Source organism: Acartia tonsa, chromosome 12 (assembly GCF_053477335.1).
Source record: "Acartia tonsa isolate MP-2025a chromosome 12, ASM5347733v1, whole genome shotgun sequence".
In the NCBI taxonomy this organism is placed as follows: Eukaryota; Metazoa; Arthropoda; class Copepoda; order Calanoida; family Acartiidae; genus Acartia; species Acartia tonsa.
This window is the reverse complement of record NC_137271.1, coordinates 27,680,942-27,708,656: the sequence shown is the minus strand read 5'-3', so window position 1 is coordinate 27,708,656 and position 27,715 is coordinate 27,680,942. Positions and strand designations below refer to the sequence as shown.

At 32.0% G+C, this 27,715-nt stretch overlaps 2 protein-coding genes across 3 annotated transcripts in view; both read right to left on the bottom strand.

The window, feature by feature from the left end:
* The window catches only part of LOC145333457 (uncharacterized), a 202,496-nt gene that overhangs the window by 13,787 nt on the left and 160,994 nt on the right, over nt 1-27,715 (bottom strand). Inside the window, exons 2-10 of the mRNA XM_080178607.1 lie at nt 12,917-13,021; nt 12,194-12,243; nt 8,907-9,003; nt 6,024-6,051; nt 5,901-5,941; nt 1,852-1,938; nt 1,509-1,584; nt 1,313-1,395; nt 795-932 (exon numbers count right to left, since the gene is read on the bottom strand). Coding sequence (XP_080034733.1) covers nt 795-932; nt 1,313-1,395; nt 1,509-1,584; nt 1,852-1,938; nt 5,901-5,941; nt 6,024-6,051; nt 8,907-9,003; nt 12,194-12,243; nt 12,917-13,017 — 701 coding nt within the window. The 5' untranslated portion in view covers nt 13,018-13,021. The remainder of the gene's footprint in view (nt 1-794; nt 933-1,312; nt 1,396-1,508; nt 1,585-1,851; nt 1,939-5,900; nt 5,942-6,023; nt 6,052-8,906; nt 9,004-12,193; nt 12,244-12,916; nt 13,022-27,715) is intronic.
* LOC145333167 (neuronal calcium sensor 2-like) lies at nt 18,010-25,727 on the bottom strand. 2 transcript variants are annotated; one of them, XM_080178319.1, is made up of 10 exons: nt 25,580-25,725; nt 25,463-25,518; nt 25,329-25,393; nt 25,183-25,271; nt 25,010-25,074; nt 24,575-24,591; nt 24,344-24,417; nt 18,637-18,704; nt 18,310-18,397; nt 18,010-18,147 (listed from the first exon to the last, which is right to left on the bottom strand). In XM_080178319.1, the coding sequence occupies exons 1-10, from the start codon at nt 25,602-25,604 to the stop codon at nt 18,080-18,082; spliced, it is 615 nt and encodes a 204-aa protein (XP_080034445.1). In that variant the 5' UTR covers nt 25,605-25,725; the 3' UTR covers nt 18,010-18,079. The 2 variants fall into 2 exon arrangements, with proteins under 2 accessions (XP_080034445.1, XP_080034444.1); XM_080178318.1 differs by lacking the exons at nt 18,010-18,147; nt 18,310-18,397; nt 18,637-18,704 and adding exons at nt 23,094-23,592; nt 23,788-23,864; nt 24,196-24,273 and having other exon boundaries at nt 25,580-25,727.

Genomic DNA, 27,715 nt, shown 5'->3' with positions numbered 1-27,715 from the left:
TTACTACTTTATAATACAACAAATAATAAATACACAGATTGGAATAAATAATACTAGAGCAAAATCAATATAACTATATATACATTAATCAAAATAGGCAACAATGATCCCCCATCCCTGGAAAGGGGTGGGGGAACCAAACAATGCAGCTTAGCCATAATGCGGCTGTCAAATCTATCATTAATTTTAAGCATGGGGAGGGGTCAGGTGGACCCCTTCCCCGGTACTCGGGGGAGGGCCCTCGGCCCTCCTCCGAACCAAGGTCAGGGTTGCCACATAACATGGCTTAGGGTCGCCGAATACCACATAATGCCTCACCCTCACCGAGTATGGCAGGTGCCCCAAATTAAGTCACCATAATTAATGAATCTCTCCGCATAGGAGATTGGGATAACGGTTGTACAGATATTATGTATGTGACCTATTTAGTATCCAAACCAATCAATAATTACCCTTCTTACACAACCAGGGAAAGTTGTGTGAATGTATTTAATTGAGAAATTAGAATTGCCACATATGGACTTGATCACAAATTCTCACTATCATAACACAGTGCGTTACCACTGAGCTACGATGCCCCTCTGGAAATTATGTTCAGTCATTTAAGTTAAATTTTTTTGAGAGATTATGACTATGAAAATGTAATCAGCTACTGGCATTCAAACTTTGTGCCCAAAATAAGATTATAATTTTGCTTAAGTTTTTCCAACTTCCTAAAATTTCATTTTAAGATTTCAATAACTTTTTTGTTATTGAAATGGAGGCCTCAAATTGATTAATAATTAATTACTTACTGGCTGAGAAAAATTGTTGGATTTTCAAGGCAAGGTGGTGGAAATTGTTCTTCAAATATTTTACTTGCTTTGAAGAACTTTTTATGCTTGTTTAAAAGATATTCAGATTTAGATCTTTTTTCACCATAATTAGAATATCTAAATTGCATATAAAAGTTAGTTATACTTTTAGTTCCTAATGAAATCATTTTTAATCTATCCCATAATACTTGAACAATGATGCTCAATATAGACAAGCTTAAATTTTTTAACTTGATTTTTTCATGCATTGCTTATAACATTATTTCTAATAGTTCTTGGAAACACTATTCCCCCCAAAAAATATTACCTAATGGATTCATAAATTGCAACATATTATTGTGAAAAAAATGAAATGGATGCAAAGACTTTATCTTAATTATAATATATTTAAAACACTTTTTAAATTGTACCCAAATGTTACAGAAAGTAAAGAGTAATCTTTCACAGCCATACCTAGCCTAAATGTAGCACATATAAATTATTATTTTCATACTTACAGAACTATAATGCTATCTTTGTGTCTTTTTAAATTAAGTAAAAACAAATTCACATTTTTATCTCTTGCTGCCTGTCCCAATTCCTACATTTAAAAAGCAAATTTATTTAAAATCTTTATATTAGTTTATAATTCATAAGTAATCAATTTTGTACTAACTTTTATCTCAATGCGAATTTTAAACAATATCGACTTACAGGGTTAAACACTCTGAAATTTCTTTCCTTCAAGGCTCTTATATTGCCAAATACCATCATATAATCTTCTCTATCCCTGAATTAATTTTATAGAACTTGCTTTTCTATCTTACAACTTTTGAGAGAAAAAAAATAACCAACAAAGATATAAAGTACCACAGATATAAATAATACAATAAAATCAGGCATAAAAGGTTAGGTATATTATTTGTGTTGTAACAATTTAATAAAAGTAAAAACCTTCTTTACATGATTAAAGTCATGAATTAAATATTACTTTTGCATATATCTGCTTTAAACATTACATATATTACAGCTTGGATAAAGGATTTAAAAGACTTACTTAATTCCTTCTGGCAGTTTGTTTTGATGACCAAATTCCTCAACCTTTTTTAAATATTTTTCTCCGTCTTCCAGTGCCTTCATGTGTCTTAAAAATATTTAGTTCCTGTTGTGTCAAATATATGATTACCTTAGAAGCATTATGACCTAGTTGAAATTTGTTTCATGAAATTTTTGCATATGCAAAAACAACTATAAATAGAAACCAAAAATTAATATTAACAAATACGTATTTTTTCCGTTGTGTGTGTTACTGCTAAGGAAAAGATAGCTTCTTAATTCAATACAGTTAGTCCTAAAAGGCAAAATAATTCAGAGTTGATGTACTTCAAATCCAACTAGGTAGAAATATACCTTACCAGCTCCTGTCATGAACCTCTTACCTGTTCTGATATGTAAGAAGTGTAAACCAGGACTGCTTTCTTAGTTATAAAATTTCAACTCCACCGCAGCACCTGAAATCCTACCTTTCCTGGTGTAACTCTAACCTTCCAATATCTGTGGACCCCATTATATTCCATCCTTTCATACTCCCCTCTTTTACCTATGCCAAAAATAAGGCCCCCCAAGAATTGAAGTGGTCCCATGTTATATATCATAAAAAATACCTATAACCATCTTCATCTATTTGTGGTAGTGTGACAGACAAGACAGGTATGGATAGAGTAGCTATGCTCTTTAGTAGGAATGTTTGCCTATAGTCCATGGTTCTATATTTAGCCACACACCTGCGAGTTATAGGCCCATTTATGGCCGCAAGATCTGACCGCTAGAAAGAGGGGGGACACTGGTCCCTCACGCCCCCTCCAATCAGCCTAGCCTTACATTCTACCTTCACCACCTTGGACACCACCCCCAGACAGGTGACCATAGCCGCGCCCAGGAAGGATGGCACTTTGGTGCCAAAAACCCAATGGCAGAAAGCTGTGGCCCACAAGCCACAAACCACTGCCTGAGATAAAGATGCTCAACCGCTAGAGGAGTGCAGTTGTCATGTATACAACTAAAGCTGTATGGTGTCTAGTGTTACTGATGGTCAATGACCCCAGCATGGACCCAATCCCTACAAGATGTATGGCGGCGGCTGCAGTTGCCAGACCTCCATGCGGCATGCAATCAGCCATCCCTGCCCAACCAGCCACAGGCAATGAGTTTTCTAGAGTTACTGCAGAGGACTCAGTGGACAGTACCCAATTGTATGTAACCGTTCCAGATCTTCACTTTATGCAGGTGATGCTCCCCATGATGAGGACTGGGGAGATTAGGCAAGTAACAGCCAATATTGATCCAGAAAACTGTGTACCAGGATCTACAGTAATGTCAGCGGATTAAATGGACACTCCAGTGGTGCGGTCACTGATGCACCCCTTCCAGTCAATCATACAGGCTCATACTGGACAACAGCTGGAAGTTACAGGACAACAGAAGGACCTGTATAGGGCTGTCAGCCCCACCATGCAAGGATAGGCTGCAGCCAGTGACCTGGAGCCGTGGGGAACATGCAACCCTGAGGAGAGCCCATACCCCAAAGGAAGGTCAGAATGGCACTGGCATTGAGGGATCACCAACTGCACTGTTACAGCCAACTTTCTGGAGAAGCCTGCCCCCATGGAACCAAAGCCTGGGGAGGAAACCACCCACAACAACCAATCCTGTCAGCCTGATGACTGCAGACCAACCAGAGCCAGCTCTTGGCTACCAGATGGTACTAGGAACAGCCTCTGCTGCGCCTGCCAGCCATCTAAAGCAAGTTGAGGCAGGATCCCCCTTGTGGAGAAGTGTCTGTGGTGGATTATCAGTGGGCTGGCTACACCACCCAGGAGAGGAGTATGTCTCTTGTGTTAGCAGGACCTGTAAGTGTGGAGAGGATGGCTGTGGCAGATAATCCCTGGGCTGGCTACGCCACCCAGGAGAGGAGAATGTCTGTTGGTGAGAATGATGGATGCAACCAAGGAGCCACCACCAAGCTGCCCACCAACTACAGCACCTGGACCCAGACACCAATCCTCATTTTTGTATAAGTTGCCTAATCTGGTCCAAGGCCTGGCCAGAGGCTAATCAGGGAAACCACCCCTCTACCCCTAGTGCTGGAGACCCTAATACAGTGGGTCAAGCAAGCAACCAGCCTGCTTCAGGACCAGACTAGGGCTACCAGAGATCCCTCACAAGCAGAGTCAACACCAAGATGGAAGCAGTTGCTAACACAGCTGCAAGACCAGGCCTGGATCCAACCTCCAGACATGCCACCAGAGCTGCCAGCAATAAACCTGGAGTTGCCTTCTGGGAAGACGTGGTGCTGTTTGAGACATTTGACATGGGTGACCCCCTCCCTGGCCTTACTCAGAAAGGAGGCTACACTGCTGATGGGCATGGTGCTGCCACAGCCCAGTCAGGGGAGTGATTCAGAGGCAATTAATGTATGGGTCACACCAGATCTCTACTGGAAAGTGTGCCAGTCAGCACCACTGCAAGAGGAAGAAATTATTAGAAGGAACACATCCATGCACAAGGAAAAGTAAGCACCTTGTCTGGCCTCTGGCGCCCCACCTGGTTGATGAGTAGCCTGGCAAGCTGACCCAGCTGTGGGCAGAATTCCGGCTGGTGGTCTCCAGCATGACAGAGGTGCACCAATTCATTCAGCCAGCCTGAGGAGAAGGGTGCCAGTACATTGCAGAGCTGACCACTAGCTGTCACCAGGCTGCCAGCTTGGATAAAATACAGATGTAATGGAGCCACAGCTCCAGCCAAACAGCAAGGAACATATACCCAGGACGCCTGCATACGCACCGCCATAGGAGAGCAGCGCTAGGGCGGGACTGCCAGCTGCCCACCCTAGCCTGGATTCCCTGAGTGAAGTTTACCTAGCCCAGGAGAGAAGTAATGGCCAATCCTGTCTGTTAATAGAGGCTGGCCCCAGCCTGATGAGAAGAAGGAGGCCTCATCTGAGGCAGCCGCCTCCAGCTGTGAACTGAATCAGATGTCCAGAAAGACCAGTGTACAACCTCCCAGGAGAACTAGAAGCCCCTGTGAACCCAGTAGATGAAAACCTGCCTGTCCCAGAAGAGAAATTGCCACCATTACTCTCAGCGGACAGTGAGTGGATGCTCCCACCTGGACATCATCCCGGCCAAGATCCAATGGAGGAGAACCTGTCTGCCAGAGAAGATCTACTAGTACCTGTGCCCCAAGCTAAACGTGTGTGGACCACAGAGAACTAGATGGAGATGCCAGTTGTTACTAGCCAACCTGAAGAAGCAGCTGCTGCCGCCTGGGGAGAGGAGATGGAAATGAAAACACTAAGTGACAAGCCTGAGAAGATGTGTAAAATACAACTACTAGCTGTCCCTATCAAGGTTGGAGCTGTGTGCCACATAAAATTCATGCTAGGGGAGAACCTATAGAGTTTGTGCCCCAATTTTGCTTGCAGCACCCCCGCTGAGAGATACCAGAGTGACAGTGGTACTGCCTGCCCAACTGCCAGCCAGATCAGAAACCTTCACAACAGAGTAATGGACACCACCCCCAGCCAGGAGAATCAACAGAGTACCCCTTTCTCAAGCACCACCAAACTGCCACCTGCAAACTAATCTATTTTTAGCACCGCCTACTATGCATCTATCTCTTGTAAAATTCTGTATATAAACTGCATAATTTTTAAATCTAAGTTAGTAATAAAAATGTTGAACAGCAGATAACAACTTAACTGTTTGTCATTGCCGCTGCCAAACTAGCTGCTTATTATCTGTGGCCTGCAACCGCCGTCGCCGAACTTAGCACTGTATGGTGACCCGCCGCTTTGGGACTCAATACTAGACATTCCCTTTCTACTCCTCCCTTCTCCCTATCATCTTCCTTACTCTCTGCTATTCACCTGAACTTCTACATGCCAACCAAACCTTTTATATCGTCCATCCAAATCCATATAAAACAATCCTTAAAAATCTGTACACGCCACTGGTTGGGGCCATATTAAAATTGTTTACCTAATTTCCTTTCCACAATTCTAATTAGGGTTTATAGTCAATTCGACTTTACAAAAATTATATTTACCTTTCAATCGCTTTTTCAAAATCTTTTAAATAGTTGTTGCTCTAAGAAAATGTATTGAATTGTTGTCATATAAAACATATATAAAAAAATTTTAATCATGTAATGCAAAAATGACAAAAATACCTTATGGAGAAAATTTTCTTTGACAAAACTGAAATAAATAAGAATATATTTATCATTGAATTAAAAGTTTGTTATTTTTATATAATTATCAATTTTAGAGTTGATTTCCTTACTACTCATTTCTTTATAATAAACTAAAAACATTAACTGTTCGTTCATATATATATGAATACTGCAGGAAGTACATTGCTTTAAAGAGATCACGAATTAGTTTTTTCAGAATTCATTATTATTTACCTTTCCCTATTTTTAAAGTAATTTTCGTAGAATAATTTCTTAATAGCTCCAAGAAGTTAGAAAAAAATTAGATTAAAATGCAAAGTTCGGTTCAACACAAAGTTAATGTTAAAGTTTGAGAAACAATTAAACTATAAGAAAATAAGCTATTTCTTCGCTTGCAGATAAAAACAAAAAAATCAATACTTAGGAAATAATTTTGTAATAAACCTCTATTAATATTTGTCTTCAAACTTTCTTTAAAATGTAATGAAAAAGCTTGGTTTATTTTATAAAATCATTAACCAAATTTCGGTATGTTTCAGTTGGTATAAAGGCAATAGAAAAATTGTTTAAATCCCTAGAAATAATGATATTTAAGAATTGAATTGTTTAAATAGAATAAACAAATAATATTTGCCGGACATATCCAGCAAAAAATTTAGCAGTCCATAATATATACATAAAAATATTCATTTTTATTTCTTTACAAATCTTCTCAAATATGTCGAGTTTTGTTAATTACCCCACATTATACGCACACACACACTACGTACATTACTCACACACACACACTCACTAAACTACCAAGGTAGTAGGTAGAGCTATGGAGAGAGCGATAGAGAGAGAGAGAGAGAGAGAGAGAGAGAGAGAGAGAGAGAGAGAGAGAGAGAGAGAAGAGGAGAGATGGAGAGATAGATAGATAGATAGATAGTTTTGTTGTATACCTCCCACATACGCACACACACACTACGTACACACACACTACGTACATTACTCACACACACACACACGACACACTCACTGAGCTACTAAGGTAGGTGGTAGAGTTATGGAGAGAGCGATCGAGAGAGAGAGAGAGAGAGAAAAAGAGAGAGAGACAGAGAGAGAGAGAGAAAGAGAGAGAGAGAGAGAGAGAGAGAGAGAGAAAAAGAGAGAGAGAGAGAGAGAGAGAGAGAGAAAGAGAGAGAGAGAGAGAGAGAGAGAGAGAGAAAGAGAGAGAGAGAGAGAGAGAGAGAGAGAGAGAGAGAGAGAGAGAGAGGAAATCCCGTGACAGTAAAATAGATTTTAAATTTCGAACCATTGGCTATTTTTATTTTTTTCATTTTTTATCATTAAAATAATTGTCATGTATGTTACTTTTAAATGACATTTTAAAAAAACACACAATGTTTTACCTACTGTAAATCCAATTCTCTATAAAACACTGCCATTGTTCGTATTTAATGCATTTATTATTCAGTTTTGATAAAAATGATACGTACGGTATTGAACTGTTCACAAAATTTGAAAATTCTTTTTCATCTAATTAGATATTTGTGATTTTTTTAAGGCAATATTTTTAAAGATTTATCTTCAATTGTCAGTTATCTACCTATATATATAACGTTATTTGCAAATTCACAGCCACTTTAACTGACAAAAGACTGCCACAATTAAACCCAATACCGGCCATATCACAAAAATGTCATAGATATTTTAAATGACATTTAGGGAATTTTTCAATTTTTCAAATTCTCATTTCAGAAAATTGAATATTAAATTTCACAAGATAGAAGAAAAATTATAAGTTACCACTAACCTCACATATTTTCTTTTGTTCTCCTATTTTTAACTCCTTAAAGGGCGAATATAGGTTGAATATAATATGGGCTCAAAAAAACCGTGCAATTCCATAGATTATAAGTAACTTTAAGATATTGACATATCCAAATGTATAAGTCTGTTATAGCTTAAAACCTGAACATTCTCAGGATAAATTTATGTAATAAGTGTGGTTCCCTAAGAACTCCAAACACCCTAGCATCACACAAGGCTTCGGTTTAAGGTTGAATTAAAAAGCTTTCGTTAAATGATAGTCGTAATAAAAGTGGAAACCAGTTATCAATCTATTTTTTTGTATTGTGGATTGTTTCTTCCTTGACAATATTCCCCAACAAAGTGTAAAGTATATGAATTTTATTTTTTAAAAAAAACCTTTACAGGAGAAATTTTATTTCATGTAAGTATGAAAATTATATGGTAATTGTTATAATTAATTTAAAGAGGACAAAAATAATAGGTGAATAGTGTTTTTTTTCTTATATTTTTTTCTGGAGAAAATATGGCGATCGGTGCGTTTGTGTGTGTGTGTTGAAAAATGCGTACTAGGGTAATTATATCATCAAGAATTAATCATTGATATTTATACAGAAAAAAAAACTTTAAAACGTATTATTTACCCTAGTAATTACTCCGGACGCAAATTGACGCAAATTATTTTATGCTTTTTAAAAAATCAATAAAATAGAATATAATATAAAAAAAATAAACACTTTAATTATCTATTAAGATGCATGCCAATGTAATAATCAATTAAACTTAAGAAAACTAGTCAAAAAAAGTCTTGTAAAGGGGTAAAATAAACGATTTTGTTGACTTTCTCATTTATCATATGTTGAAGTAAAAGCAAAAATTGCAAAATCTACTTAAGGATTTTTTTGATTTTTTAATTTTAACATAGATATTTTAAAAGTATGTAATGGCACCTTTCATATAAGCTCATATCATATTGAAACTATATTCGCCCTTTAAATGTCAATTTAAAATGTTTGTAACTTTCTATAGATTAGGCCATTAATTAATAAACCTATCAAAAATTTAACATATAAAACTAAATATGCTTACACAGAATTATTAATCAAATCTTGAGGCATGATTAGTCCACAGGGTATATCTTCAGGTAATTCATCACAAATTTGTTCATCAAATACCTCTAGTATTTCTAATGATCAATAATAATAAAGTCATTACACTTAAAGGGACTGTGAACGAGAAAATTTCTCATCAGATTATCAAACCTTAACATCATCTCATTCATATAATCTCAAAGAAGGCGTCTTACCTTTTTTTATAGCTAACCGGTTCTTTTAGTAAGTAGTAGATGTAAATTTTTCCATAGAATTCAGATATGCAATCGGTTTTTTTGTAGACCTCTTATTTTTAAAGTAATTTAAGTTTTTTTTTAAATTAAGTCGATTTTAAGGTACTAATATGCAACAAAAAAAGAAAGAAGTGGCCATTATGAACAAAAATAGTAAGATCTTTAATTTGACACCTTATTTTTTCAATTCTGTCAGGTAATTATTAAAAAAAAACGATTTTTTTAGACCCATGAGAATAAAAACTTTGAACTAAATTTTATCATTACCCAGGCATAAGAAATAGGCGTTATATATACTGTTTGAATGACAAAAATATTAAAAATCCATTCTAAGCATAATTGAAATAAAAAGTTTACAATATAGTATATAAACTACAATAAAAGGAATTTTATGAAAATATTATATTATATTATACAGGCAACCATCTTATTTCTTAAATAGAGAATAAAAATGGGAAGGAGGTAAAGAGGGGGTAAATAGGGGATGAAGAAAGTGTTGCCTGTACAACAAAATATAATAGGCCATTTTTTTATTTTGTATTTTTTTCCTTTTTTTCAATCTTGCTTACAATGGATTCGTAATATTTTTCTGATTCTAAAGGTATAAATGAACCCATATTTTTTTTACCTGTGAAATGATAAAATTAAGTTCAAAGTTTTTATTCTCGTGGGTTTAAAAAAATAAATTTTTTCAATAATTACCTGACAAAATTCAAAAAGTAAGGTGTCAAATTAAAGATCTTACTATTTTTGTTCATAATGGCCATTTTTTTGTTGCGTTTTAGTACCTTAAAATCAACTTAATTTTTTTTTAAAAACTTAAATTACTTTAAAAATTAGAGGTCTACAAAAAAAAAACGATTGCATATCTGAATTCTATGAAAAATTTTACATCAACCACTTACTAAAAGAACCAACTAGCTATAAAAAAAAAGTTAAGACGCCTTCTTTAGGGCAAAACTGTCTCTCGTTTTCTTTAAAAAAGGCTTTTTTTTCGCCAATTTTTACTATGCCCAAGATTGTTGGAAAAATTTCCGGACTTTATAAATGTGCAGTTAATTGTCTTTTTTCCTTCTATAGATAAAACTAAACTTTTTGACATAGTTCTCTATTTTTCCTAACGGTTAAGCTGACTTTTAACATAATCCTTGCTTTAAACTAATGTATAATTACTTAGAAATTGATAAAATAAGCAATATTATTTATTGAAAACCAAATACAATAACAAAGCTAGAAACAGGTTTTTTATTAGTATCCAAGTAACTTTAGATGGCCCATCTCTCGACTTCCTTTAATTACAAATTTGTAAATAATAAAGGTGCAATATTTCTTTATAAACAGTCTGATAAAAGTATAAACTAATTCTCAAAAGTGGGTTATTTATTGTCCAACACAATAAAAAAGGATATTATTATTCTAAATAACCTCTGAAATTCAACCCTTTGTAGACAGTGAGGTATTTTTTTGTCAATAATATGAATTTGAAATAGATCTTTATTACCTAATTACTATGTTATAAAAAAAAACTAATTGGCAATTTTATATCATAAAATAAATCCTTAACGTAAGTAAATTGTTTCAACTATATATGAAAAAGTTAAATATCCCTACAAACATTATAAGAAACAAAAACGTTCAGATTTTTCCTGTTTTTTCCTTTTTCCCTCCCAAAATACCCTAAAATCAAGGCACTATTTCTGGATATTTTTGTTAATAGGACTTTTTTAGTTGATCAGTGTAGTGAAATGTGCTTTGTAAATGTTAAGATTTGAGAATCAGATGAGAAATTTTTACGTTCACACTCCCTTTAAGCTAAATGTTTATGAACAAGTGTTATAATACATGCTGTTTGGTTTGGTAACTGATTGGTTTAATTGCAGATGACAAAAAGGAAAATATAGAAATTGTATTAAAAACCCAGCCCTGAGGCAGAGATTTTGACTATGAAAAATTGTGTTTTTATTGTAAAAATGTTATTAGTTACTGTCAATCTAACAATCTGCCAATAATAAGCTTAGAAATTTGTTTTTAGGCTACGTAATTTAATATTGAAATTTCTATCATGAGCAACAGAAAACTTTCAAATTTTTCATTTACCTAAAATGTCATTTGAAATGCCTATAACTTCTTGTTATTGAAGATGAAGGCTTCAAATTTAGGGTATTGAGACTACATGTGGCAGTCTTTCAGCTGTTAGATCGGTGTATTTTTTGCAGGCTTCCTTTGAGACCCTACAAAGTCTTTAAAGTCCCTGCAAGGTTATATAGGAATTAAGGGGAAAAATGATTTAAAACAATCGTCTTCAAAAGAAGGCTTTTACTGGGGTCTTGAAGTCATGTCCCAGGTTTGTTGATATTTCACTGAAAAGTGTAAGTATGTTTGTCTGTTTTATTGTGTGTTTTTATGATCCTTCGCTACAGCAAAAAACTTACTACTTTTTATAATAGGACATTAGCTTAGCTCCTAGAGGCCTCTAAGCTAAGTGCACTTAGCGAGATCTTTTGGTATAGACAAACACACACAGGCAGAAATTCTGTTTCTTTTATATTATAATATTAACTATTTAATACAATATTAAGTTTTTTTTTCTTACTTAAACATCACCATTAATATTTTTTTTGATTTTGATTATAATAATCACTAAAATTATATTATCAAGGATGCCAACAATAATAAAAGCGCAGCCCAGAAACGGTAAAACAAACAAACATTAACTTTTAGAGAGTGTCAGAACTGAATAAGCAGAATACAAATATATTTTTTTACAAAAATGTACGTTAAATACAGAATGCTGTTTAAAGGGTTTACTTGTATTTTTAGAACTTGATTATAGAAATGCTTTGTTGTTCTAGAAATCAGTATTCCAAATTTCAAATAATGATAACTAAATCACATAAAAATTAGAACTGCCAATACATAACTTCTCTATCCAAACTCCCCAACTAAAATCTTAAACAAAGGCATTGGTTGCTTCACCATATACTAAGTGCAGGAAGTTTAACAATTGCAGGAAATTCATCAACGTAATTACCTTCTGTTTCTGAGTTATTTTCTTGATAACCCGTTTGGGACATCTCACTAATATCAGTTGGATAGAAATTTTTAAAAAATATATTAAACAAGTATACTAGGAACAGAATATAGAAAGTTTAATTTAGATTTAAAGAATGAGTTTTTTTGCCCCCTCCCCCAAAGCTTTTCTATAATTAGGGTCGGTCGGTCCGTCCGGCTGTCCGTAACGGAAAGCTTTTTTTGTTAATTTATTCATGTTAAAATTGTTCTATCGATTTCAAACTTTGCATGGGGATTCCTATAGTAGTTAGGTACGATTTAGAAAGCGTAGCAATTCTGTAGTCACTACCAGAATGTCCATACGTCCATTTTAAACATGTTGATTTTTAACTTTTAAAAAAAATATTTTTAAAGTGATCTAATTATCCGATTGATCTGATTTTTGGTATACTGGTTGCTGGGACAACAAAGTACAATATCATAAGCGAAGCAACTCTATAATCAAGTACTAAAAATGTAAGTATTATGTATTACGTAAGCAATTTTTCAACAAATTTACTTACAATTCGACTGTTATACATTTATACTTTGATTATTCAGTTCTGACACTAAATAAGTGTTCATGTAATTTTGTCTTACCGTTTCAGAGCTTCGCTTTTATGGATGTTGTCATCCTTGTTAAATAGATTGTTGTGTGTGTATCTTTGTTTGACTTTGGAATTTAAAAGAACTCTAATTCCTATCATTCTGAGAGATATTTTCTTCGTTAGACTCTAATATGATTGTTTCAACTACTCGGTCAGGGTTTTGTTGATCCTCACCATTTTTTTCAACCATTTTCATTCTCAAAAATTGTTTTTTAGTAGTTCTGATAGTCTACACATAACATAGAAGATAATCACACCCATAAGTCCGTACACCAACACTTACGAAGTAAATAACTAGTATGAAAATGTCCAGGAATAGCGGAGCACAAAAATTTATTGGTAAATGTTTAGGTGTCATAAAAATATTGAAAATAACGAAACCTTGCACAGATTTTTATGTTTGATTTTTTTAACGTCACTGACATGTGAATCAAGACTTGATTTTTTTAGGTATTCTAGCTGTTTATCTTGAAAAGAAAATTACGTTTCCCTTTGAACGTATTTGAATGACGGACATTTCGAATTTTAGAATAGCTTGCTTATGATTTTTTGTAATGTTACTGCTTGATTGGAAACATATATTATTTCAGATGTTTTAAAGAACTACACTTATTTCTTGAATTTCTGGCTGGAAAAAAAAGAATCTTCCTTTATTTACACCCATTTTAGATTTATATGATATTAGCGGCTACATTTCTAGCATATAATTATACAGTTAGGGAGTTGAATCCATTTTTATAGAAGCAGAAATATAATCTATGATTATGGTTTTGACACTCTAAAACTGTAATCTACCTTTCCACTTTCCCCTCTCTTGGTGAAGATATCTTCAACGCCGATACGATTTTTGAAATGTAAGATTCTACTTTCCCTTCTCTTGGTGAAGATATCTTCAACGCCGATACGATTTTTAAAATGTAAGATTCCACTTTCCCCTCTCTTGGTGAAGATATCTTCAACGCCGATACGATATTTGAAATTTAAGATTCCACTTTTGCCTCTCTTGGTGAAGATATCTTCAACAAGAGAGACAAAAGTGGAATCTTATATTTCAAAAATCGTATCGGCGTTGAAGATATCTTCACCAAGAGAGGGGAAAGTAAAAGGGTAGATTACAGTTTTAGAGGGTCCAAACCATAATCATAGATTATATTTCTGCTTCTATAAAAATGGATTCAACTCCCTAACTGTATAGGTGCTCTGTATAAGAAATGTTAGAAATGGAGAGAAAATACTTTCCTAAAATGAAGAACTCAATCGGTTCAGTAGTTTAAGCTATGGACAATAAAGCATTACAATTTAATATTTTAGACCTTGCGGAAACACACTAGAGGCCTCTAAGGGTTCTTGAAGTGGTGGGGATGAAATTAAACGCCCTCTCCCCCATGTTTTTATCTTAGTTTGCAAAATTGCGGAGGGGAGCATCCTCCCTCAAAATAGTTATAAACCTTCCAAGGATCTATGAGACATGGTAAATGATAACCACATCGGTTCAGCGTTTAGCGAGATATTTTGATACAGACACATTGAGATCCTGTTACTTTTATATAAGGATATTTAATTAAACTATAAAAAATCAAACATATATTATAATGATTTAAACTTTATCAACAACTACAACTTTGATATGAAAAACATAGACATAAAATCATTATCAAGCATTTAAAGGGAAGGAGAGGACAATGACGGGTAAACCCACCTTACCATCTCTTTCAAAGACTTACAATCTACCAAAGGCATACAACAAACAATATAATATTCAGGATAATTTTTTGTTTGTCGTCCTATCCCTGAGAGAGTAAATAATCATACTATTAAGCCAATTAAATTTAAGTTGCACAGCTACTCTGTAATCATTACAAGTCTATATATGTCATAGTGCCGGTAGGGTAGAATTGAAATATGATATGATTTATTTGTATCCAGCCCTATTTTAGTGTTCAATTTGGTAATTTTTGGGTTTTTGGAGTCAAGGAGTAAGAATCACTCTAAGCCTCTTAAAATTATTTCATTCACAGCAGGGGGTGGTATTATATAAATTCAACTTTACCTTACACTCAATAGCTTTGTTCTTAATAATTTTGGACGCATAACCAGTAAAAGTCATAAGAATGTATCTGGTAAACCTAGAATCAAGTGCTGAGTGTTAAGATATTGGACTATGAATCGATATACAATACATCTTAAAGGATAGTAAAGAGAATGACCACTTTTAAGAATACATTTTTTGACACACTGAAAATCTGATACTTCAATTTTAGATTTATTATGAAGAAGCCATTTTTAAGTCCAAGGGTGACTAAATTTGATTGAGAGGGGAAAGTGGGTAGTAACTAAATATAAAAATTACAAGAACTTTTTACTTTTTGTGGCATAAGTATGCAAGCCGGTACATTTTTTCTAATTTTTATTGCTACACAAATCCACCTTAACTAACCTAAAACTTAAATGGAGCATTTTAATAGACATCCTGCCTCAGATAAAAATGATCAACTGCAATATTGCATTATTTGGCTGAGAGAAGGTAAAGCACCACTTACTATATTTCACACAAAAGGTGCTAGCTTCTCTTCAAAACTAGTTCTGCTTACACGCCCCTAAAATTATCCTATAATAGAGTTCTGGAGTTTAAATCCCCTCCCCCTTTTATTTAAGTTATTAAGTTAATGACTGTCAGAGCATTACAGAAGACTTACAGACCCATTTTTTATTGGGCTTGTTTTCATGAATACCTAACTGAAAACATTTATAAGGTTTGAGTATTTTATCATTTTAAAAACTTTCACTAAAAGGACTGTATACAAGAAACACAAATTTAGATTTTTCAAAATCTAATCTAAAATCAATGTTTTCTGTTGAACACAGTAATAGTGTCTGACTAATTATGACGTAACAAAAAAAAATTAGCCAATTAGAGGCCACTATAAATTTTACCATTGGTCAATAATGGCCTCTCATTGGCTAATTTTTTTGTTACGTCATAATCAGTCAGACACTATTACTGTGTTCTTTTCTGTTAAACTTTAAGCAGATTTTATATTTTTAACAATTTCTAAACAAGGGGTAGGGGACAGGGGCGTCCAAGCTTTTTTTTTGGGGGGGGGGGTAAAAAATTTTAGGGGGGGGGTAATTCGTGTTTGGGGGGGGGGGTAAAATGGCGCGCGAAGCGCGCCGAAATTTTTTTTACCCCCCCCAAAATTTTTACCCCGGGGGTAAAATTTGATTGGGGGGGTAATTACCCCCCCCAAACTAATTTACCCCAGGGTAAAATTTTTGGGGGGGGTAATTTAATTATGTAAAAAAAGCACCTACCTAATCTATTAAGTTAATAAGTACTATCCTATAACATAAAGTAGTAAGTAAGGTTTATTTGACTATAGCTTCAGATTTCATTACTTTTAACTCCTTTTTAGGAAAGCTTCACATAGATCCCATGATGGTTCCACACTATTATAGGTCAATCCTTTGAGTGGTTTTAGGCTATTTTTCTCCTCCCTTTTTACCCTTTAGAAAACACGAGTTCTTAGATGCTAAGGGCGCCACTACTATTCAAATATATAGTAGTATCTCATTCTTTAGAACATAGAAATACAATAATTAACTCACTAACCAATGAACCAATATGATTATACTTTAAAGTGAAGCGTCTTATAGGTCCTGGTAAGTTTTATAACTAGTTTTGAGACACCCTGACATCCTCCCAAAAGAAATCGCCTATAGAATTTCTTTTTCATTATTTAATGAAATATTTAATTTAGTTAGGTATCTATTTTATGGAATCTTCAGTGCTTTACAATTACATCATAGATCCCCGGGATGGTTTTAGCCCTTATAAAGGCCCAAGCAAATAAAACATGATCAAACTATTTATTAAATTTTTTGTAATCATGGTTAAGAACTGTTTTAACTGGTTGGACTATATTGGGGTATAGTCCCTTTTGTGGCAACGCTCTTTAAGGGGCGTTTCTTCGTTTTTTTCACACAAGCTTCTCTCCTATTTCTAGCCCCTGCGGGGGGCCAATTGCTTAACCATGTGGGGCAATCACCTAAACCAATATAACCTATCCTAAAATAAACTATCAAAAGCCATTTTAAAAATACGACGAATTGCCCCTTAAGGGGCGTTGCCACGATGCAAATTATGTAAAAGACAATAAAAAGAGAGAGAAACTAAAGAAAATTGGGATTTTAACAACAATTAACCAAAACAAAAATATATTCCAATAGAAATTGAAACATTAGTATATACTTTTCATTAACTATTAGGAGACCAAACGAGGAACATAAAATATATTACACCTCAAGGCTCGAGTCACACTATGACTTTTTTTAGGGGAGGGGGGGGGGGCGGGGATTACTCCCTCCCCCCCCCCCAATAACAATTTTCAGTAACATTTTTTTTTTAAGAACATTCAATTTGAGGGGGGGGGGTAAATACCCTTTCCAAAATTTTTTTTAAAGAACATTTATTTTGGGGGGGGTAATTACCCCCCCCAAAATGGTTTTGGGGGGGTAAATACCCCCCCCAAAATCGTTGGGGGTGCCTACGGCACCCCAAAGGTAGGGGTAATTTTTTTAGGGGGGGGGGGTATTGTTCAAAAAATTTTGGGGGTGCCAAATGGCCCATTACCCCCCCCCCCTTGGACGCCTATGGTAGGGAAGCAATATACAGTTGCAAGAAGCGGAATCTAGTGGGGAGAAAGGATAAGAGAAAATTTTCTCCTAACTACCACTAAAAGAGAACAACAAAAGGGCTAGAGTAACCCACTTACTAGAGGTCAAAATTTTCTAAAGGCTTTGATTACAATGCTTTTAATATAAAATCTGCTTAAAATTGACCAAAGAACAATAGTTTCAGAATATACTTTTTAAAAAAATTTATCTCTTGCGGACAGTCCTTTTTATCTTTATATTTTGTGCTGATTTAGTATTTGTGGTATCCTATTTACTAATCATGTTTATTTTTTTCGGTCAACACTTATTCATGGAAATATAAAATAAATTCATCAGAACTCTGTCTTTTAATATATACGCCTCTGGTGGAGGGATTGTTCTCTGTTGTAATTTAAGATCTTGCAAATGTCAAATATGGGATAATGCCTTAATAGTTGTATATTTATAGTTTATTTAAGTAATTTAAGTACAGACAAAATATCTTATTTGGAGATTTGGAGCTAAAAGCAGCAAAAAAAGTCATGATTTTTATTAAGTCTACAAATATTATACAAAATGTTAACAAAGGAATTATTCAAGATGTTTCAGTTAAAACCCTCTACTTCAACACTTGAATTTAGCAAATTTATCAACTCAGAGTCTTGTGAACAACCTTAACAAAATAGAAGGACCAATTAAATTAAAAATCTGTATGATATGATAAAGTATAGAAGTGTCAACAAATGAGAAGTTAAGATATTACCTAGGGACAAATTATCAGAAATAAAAAATATAGACTAGGTAGATGGAGTAACATTGTCGAAAAAATACTGACCTAATACAAATTCATCTTCTGTGACAGTTCCATCACCATTGACATCAAGAGCATAAAATATTTTTTCTGCACGTTCAGATGATGAATCCTAAAAAATATAGGTTTTAATTGAATTATTTTAATAAAATGTTTATTATTGTCATTTACCCTCATCTTGGAATAAAATTAAGATTTAAGAACTCTGCTATAATAATTTTTATCCTTTCTCTCCTATTGTAATTATAACTCATAAATAATATAATATTATATTAAATAAATTCTTATAAATAAGCTTCAATTATTTGTAATACACAATGCAGTCCGCTTTTAAAGCTCTTTAAAAACTACCTTAGAAACTCCTTCCATTTCATACAGTGTTCCTATTATTTCAATCATCTCTGGAAGTTCTATTTCACCTGAACAAAACCTGTTTTTAGAGACCCATTTTACAGAGAAATAATGATTTAAAAAGTGCTTTTTATCTCTTTGATAAAAGCCTGTCTTTATAGATCTAGTGTAGTTCATGGTAAAATGTTCCTAGTAACGATTATCTCAAGAGGCTGTTTTTGGCCAAATGGTTGAACGTCTAGATTATTCTTGCGCTAAACTTTAAGCAATTAGAAATTATCTGGAATAGCTATAACTCAAAACAAATCACAGTTGTCTCGCAGTTCACATAATTAAGAATAGTTATTTCTCACATCGTAATATATAATTCTTTTTATATAATACGATGCTAGACATAGTTTTTTTGTATGGATAAGAACCGGTTCCTATCCACGGATTCGAATGAATACGAGAAAAAAATTATTTTACTCGTTTTTTCCTAAACAAAGTCCTAGATATTTGGAAATACACGCTACAAAGAACATTTTACTGTGAACTGCATTAGATCTATCTCTAATTTGGCTCAAATTGAAAAAAGATTTTAAAAACACAAACTTTGGAAGAATTATAAAATTACTATATAACAACTCGTCTATTAAACTATGTTCTAATACTATCATGATTTCAAAAATGATTTTTAAATTCTCTAATTTATAAGGTAAGTAATATGAAACGTGGCACATAAAGGTACTGTTTAATATGTTTAAAATGACTAACAGGATGGTGAGTATTAGCGGAGAGAAGTTTGTGGCAGATAAATCCCCAACTGGCTATGTCATTTGGAAGTTGAAGTTGAAATTGTGGCCAGGAACACAGCCTGCATGGCAGAGGTTTATTTCCACTTTATTGCAGTGGTAGAAACCCCTCTGGGCCCAGCAGGACTACAATCCTACCTGTAGGATGTACGAACCTTCCATTAGGACACCTAACTGCATTTGGTGCGGTTGTTAAGGTATTCCAAGCACACAGGATTGGCAGCATCCCCCTGAAGACTTCTAAAACTTAACTTTTCCACAGATAAGTTGACTACCTGGTAACTCCAATGGCTGTTGGAATTCTTTGGTTATTATTAATAGGAGTTTCTTCCTGAATACAGCAAGTTGACCTATGAGATGAACACCGAAGACGGTCAAACACCATTGCTGACATTTCAAGCCAGAGATAGGATGGAAAGGAGAGACTGATAGCCGCATTGGGCTAGAGAGCCTGCATGCCAACACCTGTGGCAAGAGAACAACCACAGTGGCAGATCCCTGATGCCTTCCTTGAGGTTCAAGGGCTTCCCTTTAAAGAAGAGGTGATGGAAAGGAGAGGGGGAGTAGAAAAGGAGCTACTAGAGGCAAGATTAGACCAACTCTTTTCAGATGACTAAGAAAAAACTGCTTAGATCTATTCTATTCCCATCCAAGTTGGCAAAGGACTGTACAAAGAAGTACTTGAAAATTCAGAGTTACAGGGTGTGTGCACAAAAAAAATTGGAAGACATTATTATATCAATGTACAGTTAAAGGACGCCTGCAAGAAATACGACGCCTTTACTTCTGAAAGACTGCCACAAGTAGACCCAATATTCCAAATTTAAAGCCTTCACCTTCAATAACAAAAAAGTTCTAGGCATTTCAAAATAGCAATTTATGTACAATGAAAATTTTGAAAGATTTTTAATGCCCATAAAAGAAAAATAATATTAAATTACGTCACCTAGACACAAAATTATAACCTTATCTTTGTCAGAAATTTAGATTGCCGGTAACTGATTACATTTTTACAATAAAAACACCACATTTCATAGTCAAAATCTATGAAAAAAATTCGATTAAAATTGCGTTTGTAAACGAAAATCATAGCGGAAACAAAGGGAAAAACTAATAAAAGCTCAGCTGTGATTGGTTGTTTAGCAATTCAGCCTTCTGATTGGCTACAGTACACTCGGTACAACGCAAGTTAAACTTAATTTTTTTAATGATTTTGACTATAAAAATAGGTATTTTTATTGTAAAAATATAATTCGTTACTGGCAACCTAAATTTATGACAAAAATAAGCTTATAATTTTGTTTTTAGGCAACGTAGTTTAATTTCAAAATTTCTAACATTAGCATTGAGATTCTTTCAAAATTTTCATTGTACATAAAATGTCATTTTAAAATGCCTAGAACATTTTTGAACTGAAGGCTTCAAATTTGGGGTATTGGGTCTACTTGTGGCAGTCTTTCAGCAGTTAAAGCGTGGTATTTCTTGCATGCTTCCTTTAATTGTCCTTTTTTATTTCTATAGCTAAAACTAAACTTTATGACATATTTAGTTGGCTCTTGACTGACAATTGTTAGCTTCCCCAGCTTACAAGAATGCTTAGCTTCCTAGAGTGTTGTATGGAAGACGTAACTGGGGGATATTGACGCCCCTTCCATTACCAGTCACCCTTTCTTCCAGGGTTTGCTTAGGACTAACTATCCTACCTAGAAAAACAAATATAGTTAACAAAACCACCCACAAAACCTCAAACACTTATGGCTTTAACACAGCTAATGGTGTACATGAAACAAAAACTGTTGGAACTGATGCTTAGTTTACAGAAAATATGAAAGATGATGGTAAAATCCGAAAGGAAGCTATCAACTTGATGATAGGACCAATAAATTCTAAGGAAAGCTGTAAGATAGGAACCTAAAATGTTAGAACAATATATGAGTCAACTAAAACAGCTCAAGTAGTTATAGAAATGACAAGTTACAATGGTAAAATACTTGGAATTGCAGAATGTAGATGGACAGGACAAGGACAAACTACAACCAAAGATGGCCCCTTAATAGTTTATTCTGGTCATGAAAACCAACATATGTATGTTTTTGCTATAATTATTCAAAAACGACATGTCAATTCACTAATAGACCGGAAACCTATATCAGAATAATTAAGGCTAGATTCCAATCAAGGCACTGCAAGTTGACTATTATTCAATGCTATGCCCCAACAAATGACATAGATAAAGAAGTAAAATAAGAGTTTTTTGATCAACTGCAATCAATCAGAAACTCAGTACTAGTTCTTGGAGACATAAATGTTAAAGAAGGAACTGACAGGACTGGAGGGGAGATTGCAATGGTAAACTTTGGCATAGGTACAAAAAAATGAAAATGGAGAACTTTTACTTGAATTCTTTTAAAATAATTATATAGTTGTAAGAGGTACATTATTCCAACACAAAAACATTCACAAATATACCTGGACAAACACCTGATAAACAAACCAGAAACTTTATTGACCACATTATGATCAATAGAAAATGGATCAAGTCAATGCAAAACTGTAGGAGCTACAGAGAAGTCGACATACACAAGGTACGTAAAGTTATTTCAAACAAAATAAATGAGAAAATTGACAATAAACTAAGCTGGAATTCGTGCTGGAAGGGGCTAAGTTGACCAAATTTTCACCCTTAGGACAATTATTGAACAATGTGTTGAATTTAACAAGCCACTTTATGTAAATTTTGTTAATTTCTCTAAAGCCTTTGACTTCATACACAAACAAACACTCTGGAAAATACTAAGAAGTTATGGTATATCAAAAAGATGATAATTATGATACCAAAATTTTATGACAACTTCCAAGCCTGTGTTACAGTTGGAAACAATAAGACATCTGATTTCTTCAAAAAAAGGACTGGAGTTAGACAGGGATGCATTTTATCACCTATTTTATTTATATTGGTCTTTGACTGGGTGATGAAGAAAACCACAGAGGAGTGGTCTCCAGCTGGACTTTACTGATGACTTGGCACTGATTTCGAAACAATCAAACATCTACAAATTAAGACAGATAGACTTGTTAAATATGCAGGACAAGTCAAGTTCTTTGTTAATGTCAAGAAGACCAAAATTATGAATATATCTACAAACCCTGATCAAATAATAAATGGATAACAATTGAAACAAAGCAACAAATTCACCTATATAGAAATTGTTTTAAGCAGTGAAGATTGCTCAAAAGCTAGGATTGATTAGGCTAGGGTTGCAAGTAAATTTAAAATTATAATAATACAGTTTTCTTATTTCTAAAACTAATTTTTAGAACAACAGAATACAACATTTTAGGCACATAATTTTATTATTTAAGTTATATAAATGCAACTAAGCACTTTAAATTATATTAAAATAGTTTTTGTTAAATTTTTTTAGAAATAAAATAAAATTTTCTTGTCATAAGGATAAAAAATTCACATTTGTATTACAGAAATTCTTAAAAAACGTTTTAAATAAAAAAAAACTAATCTTTTAATTTTAAATCTTAAATAAAAAAAATATTTGTTATTAAAATACTAATAGGCAACTATTGTAAATATTAAACTACAAGAAAAAAACTAAATAAGTAAATACTCAGCTGATGTTAAAAAATTTGTGAATCATTAAATAAAAATGAGTTTTTAAAAATATATTGATTTTTTACAGTTCCAAAAACTTGTTTAATTATAATATTTTGTCTTTTACTGTTTTTAAAAGTTTTTTTTATATTTGTAATACTAATAATAAATATATTTTTTAAATTAACAAAAAAGTTTTTACTTTTTTACAATATTAAAATGACTAAAAGCTTTATATTTAAATGCAATTTCTATTTTTAAAAAAAAAATAGTAATACATTTTTAAAAATCTGTTTGGTCTTAACACATATGCTTAACTACAAAAATTGCAATAAAAACAAATTTTATTTTAAAAAAAAATTAGATTAATTTTAAATTTTTTAAATTTTTGTGTACAAATGTGAAACAAGCAACTGTAATTTTATTTTAAATAAACTAAAATTTAAATTTAGGTTCTTATATTTCAATTTTGTTAAAGTTTTTAACTAAATCTTCTCCAGTAAGATCAATTTCGCATTTTAATAAGCGAATTAATTCATCATCTTGCATGCAACCCTAAAAAAAAGTCAAAATACAAATAATTTATTTAGTAGTTGTAAAAAAAAGTTTATTTTACTTAAATACAAAAATAATTATCTATTTTTTTGTTTTGTTTAAAAATATATTTATAAACTAAATAAAAAAAATATGCATTGAGATTTAAAGTATCTTACAGTTTAATTTATTTATTTAAAAATTACAACTAATGACCTTACAAAATTCTTCAATGTCTATTTCTCCATCACCATTTTTATCTAATACTTTAAGAATTCTTTTAGCCTTTTTTCCTTAAAATAATTTTTATTGTTTTTTAAAATTTTGCTGTGTTTAAAAAATTATTTTAAAAAATTTTTTTACCTAAAAAATTTACAATTTTAAGTTTAAATTTTGTTAATTGAAAGATATTGAATATAAACTAATATATTTTTTAAAAATTAAAAAAAAATAATTTTAGTTCTTATAAAACTTTTTAACAATCCAGTTTTTATTGTAAATAATTTTTTTGTTATGTTTTAAGCAGACTTTGTTTTAAAATAAAAATAAAACTTTTTAAATCTATCTGTTTAAATAGGCAGATTTTGTAAAAATATTTTGTTTATGTATTTTTGTTACACTTGCCTGCATCATTTGTGCTAAATCCTTCTAATCCGTACAGAGTTTCTATTATTTCTGTAATTTCTATTATTTCAATTGTTCCTTTAAAAAAGCAAATTTAACAAAGCTTTATTGCATGCTTATTGTACTTTATTATTTAGTTTTTTAGTACCTGAACCATCTTTGTCATACATTTTAAAAGCCCAACGAAGTTTTTCCTCTGGTGTTCCACTTGCAGTCATATCTTTAGTTTAATATAGTAAACTTTTTATAACATCTTTTTAAAATTTAAGCATAATCTTTAAAAAAAGAAGAAAACGCTAGAAGTATGTTTTAGTTTAATTGTATGAAACTAACAATTAAACTTTAAAAAAATATAAAAATCAAATTCACTTTATTTCCTGTTGCCATCATAAATTCCTGAAAAAAAATTAAAATTAATTTTTTTTTCAAATTTTTTTTGAGAAAAAACAACTTTTTGATAGGTAAATGAGGACTTTTAAAAGTTTTTATTGCAAATTTAATTTTTTTATTTTAAAAATTGTCACAAACGCTAAAATAAAATTATTATCTTATTTTACTTTTTGTTTTAAAAACAAATGACAATTTTTCTCACTAAATGAAAAAAATTTGCGCAAAACAAAAATTAAAAATTTGCTTAATATCGATTTTAAAAATTAAAAAAAATAATATTTGAAATTGCAAAATAAATATGAAGAAAAATTTGGATTACTTTTTTAAAGGAACAGTTTTTTTTATACAAATTTACATGATAAGCTGGCATAAAAAAAAATTTTAATTAATTGATTTTTTAAATTGTGTTAAAATTTTTTTGTACCTTAAAATCTATACTTCCATTACCATCTTTGTCAAAAATTCTAAAAATTTGGTCAACAAAGACCTACAGAAAAAACAATAATTATCACATTAGTTCTAAAAAAATAAACATTCGTTTATTTGTTGTTTAAGGCTTTTTTTAACACTTATGTAAAAATTTTGTGTTTTTTTCCTGAGCATTACCAACAGGTAAAATCATACTGTACATCTCCAAAATCTTGTCTTTTCCTAATTGTCCATCTGGACAATCTTGTTTGAATCCTCTAAAAAAAATTAATGTACTTATTTAAAAAAAAATATTTTTATTAAAATGAACTAACCGGTACCACTCTTTAATTTCTTGTTCATCATATCTAGTATTTTTCTTTAAATATTCAATATCTTCCTATACAAAAAAAATTATATTTCATCTAATTTTTATAAGTTTCTTATTTTATAGGTAGGTAAAAAAAACCTGTGTTAAAGAATGCTTTGATTGTTTGTTTTTCTTTTTCCATTTGCCACCTTTACCTAATATTTTAAACGTAATTAAAAAAAAAAGGAATTTAACGTGCACTTTTCCTAAAATTACCTCTGTGTCCGCCTTCTCTAGGCATTTTTATATTTAATGCAAGTATCTATAAAGATTTTGTTAAACTAAACATTAAATAAAAGTCTCGAGCGATTGATCGATATAAAAGAGTGAGAGAAGAGAGGTTTTAATGCAACCATCACGTAAAGAATGATAAAATGGCACTTAAAATCAGAATTTCTTTACAAAACTTGGCATAAGTAATTTTTCGTAGGTCGATTTTCCCTAAATTGAACAAATATTTGAAAAAGTAACAGTTAACAACTTAGGGGTTTGGCTTTTTTAAGGCCAAATAATCATTGATTACGTAGGAATTAACTTGTTTAATTTATGTAAATTAATACCAAAAACTATTTTTAACATTTGTAGTACCAGCAACTACCAGCTAAAACTGGAGATAGGTTTCGTGACGAACTTGCTCTAAAAATATCCAGAAAATGGCTAAACAGCTAAGTTGCTAGCCGTTAACCGGTAATTTCTAATTCTTTGTTCAATTTAGAAAAAATAACCCACAAAAGATTACTTTTGTAACAAAATTCGGATTCCAAGTGCCAATTTATTATTGATTACGGGATATTTTTTTTTCAAAGTATATGCAATTTTATTTTAAAAAACTGTACGTGGTTAAGTTTGAAAAAAAAAACAGTTTAAAGAATACTAGTATTGTTTGAAATTGAAGTATTATAGATGTATATAGTATAAGTTACGGAAGAAAGAATTCCAATTGACTTTTAAATTTTTAACAAATTTTTTTCTTTATTGGCAAATTATATTTAATATTAATATTTATATTATATTTTAATGAAAATTTTGGATATAGTCAAGCAAAAAGTGATAAAAACAACAAGTAAAACAGAGAGTGCCAACAAATTCCCAAGTAAAGCATAGTGTGGTAATATTTTATTAAGTAAAAAAGAGTATGCTAAGTATTCAAGTACGGCAGATTATGCCAATTTATTATAAAAAAATTTAATGACAGTCTAGTGGTCAGAAAAAATAGTGAACTGTAAAGTAGCTTTGCTACTTTTATGATCATGACTCGGGATTTAAGAATATTCATTTAAGTCTTTATTTTAAGCTTTATTACTTTTTTAATGTCATCTATATCAACCTAGAAATTTACTATACGCAAAGTTTATAAGCTAGCAGCTAGCATCTTAGGACTTTCTATTGCAAGTGGTAGAAAAAATACAAAAAAAAGCCTAAAAACATTTAAACTTAAAAATACAGAATCTTACCAATCGCAAGTACGCTTTAGCTTTAATTTAAAGCTAAATATGTTTTCTCCTTTGTAGCTTTTACAGTCTTGCGATGTGGTCAAACATGTTTCTTGTTTGTCTTGTTGTTTTTTTATGTGAATGCTTTTGTGTTTAAATAATGTACTTCCTACAACTATATCATTATTTACTGTTGGAAAATTTGTTTAAACTATTAAACCTTTAGAATTGTTGTTCAGAAAAATGAATATTAGGTACTTAAATTTGTTTTGGTAGTCTTAAAAATGTTTTTTAAAATAAAGCATTCGGTATAGGAACTGTCTCGTTCCATTTATTTTTCCTGCAAGTAAGATTTTTTCTATCTTAATGAAGTTGTTAAACCTACGGATCATCAACCTAGTTTTTACAAAGGCAGGTTTACTTTTACTACCTTACAAAGTATTAACACTTTTATTAGAAATTAGCGTAAAGAATAAACTAGTTGACAGAATAGTATCAATAGCAATTAATTTTTTGACAGCAAGATTTTAATGCACTGGAATTCAATGAAAACATAAATCAATTTTATGTGATAACCTTAGAGGTTTTAAACAATTTCTGGCTTTCAAAGGATCTAAATCTTCATACAGATTTGTAAAACAAGGTGTCATACAAGAAAGTGTCCTCTGTATTCTTTAGATTTTATTAATGCTAACAGCTCTTTTAATCTGAATCTATGCTGACAACTCTAACAACAAAAAGTTTTAAAGTGTTAAATTTGACGTATTTTTTTCATATTAACTATCAACACAGTTTAAAGAAATAAAAAATAAAAGAAAATTTTTTTAAAAATTTTTTTACCAGAAGAAAAGAAAAGTAAGTCATATAGTAAGTTCACTAACATTCAAAACTAAATTTTTTTTGTCATTTTTAGGTAAAA

Coding starts and splice junctions, on each gene's coding strand:
- LOC145333167 (XM_080178318.1), bottom strand. CDS start 25,604: ATGCCTAGAGAAGGCGGACACAGAG. Junction 25,519..25,579: donor TAGAGAAGGCGGACACAGAG/GTAATTTTAGGA, acceptor TTAAAATATTAG/GTAAAGGTGGCAAATGGAAA. Junction 25,075..25,182: donor TTTACCTGTTGGTAATGCTC/AGGAAAAAAACA, acceptor TGTTTTTTCTGT/AGGTCTTTGTTGACCAAATT.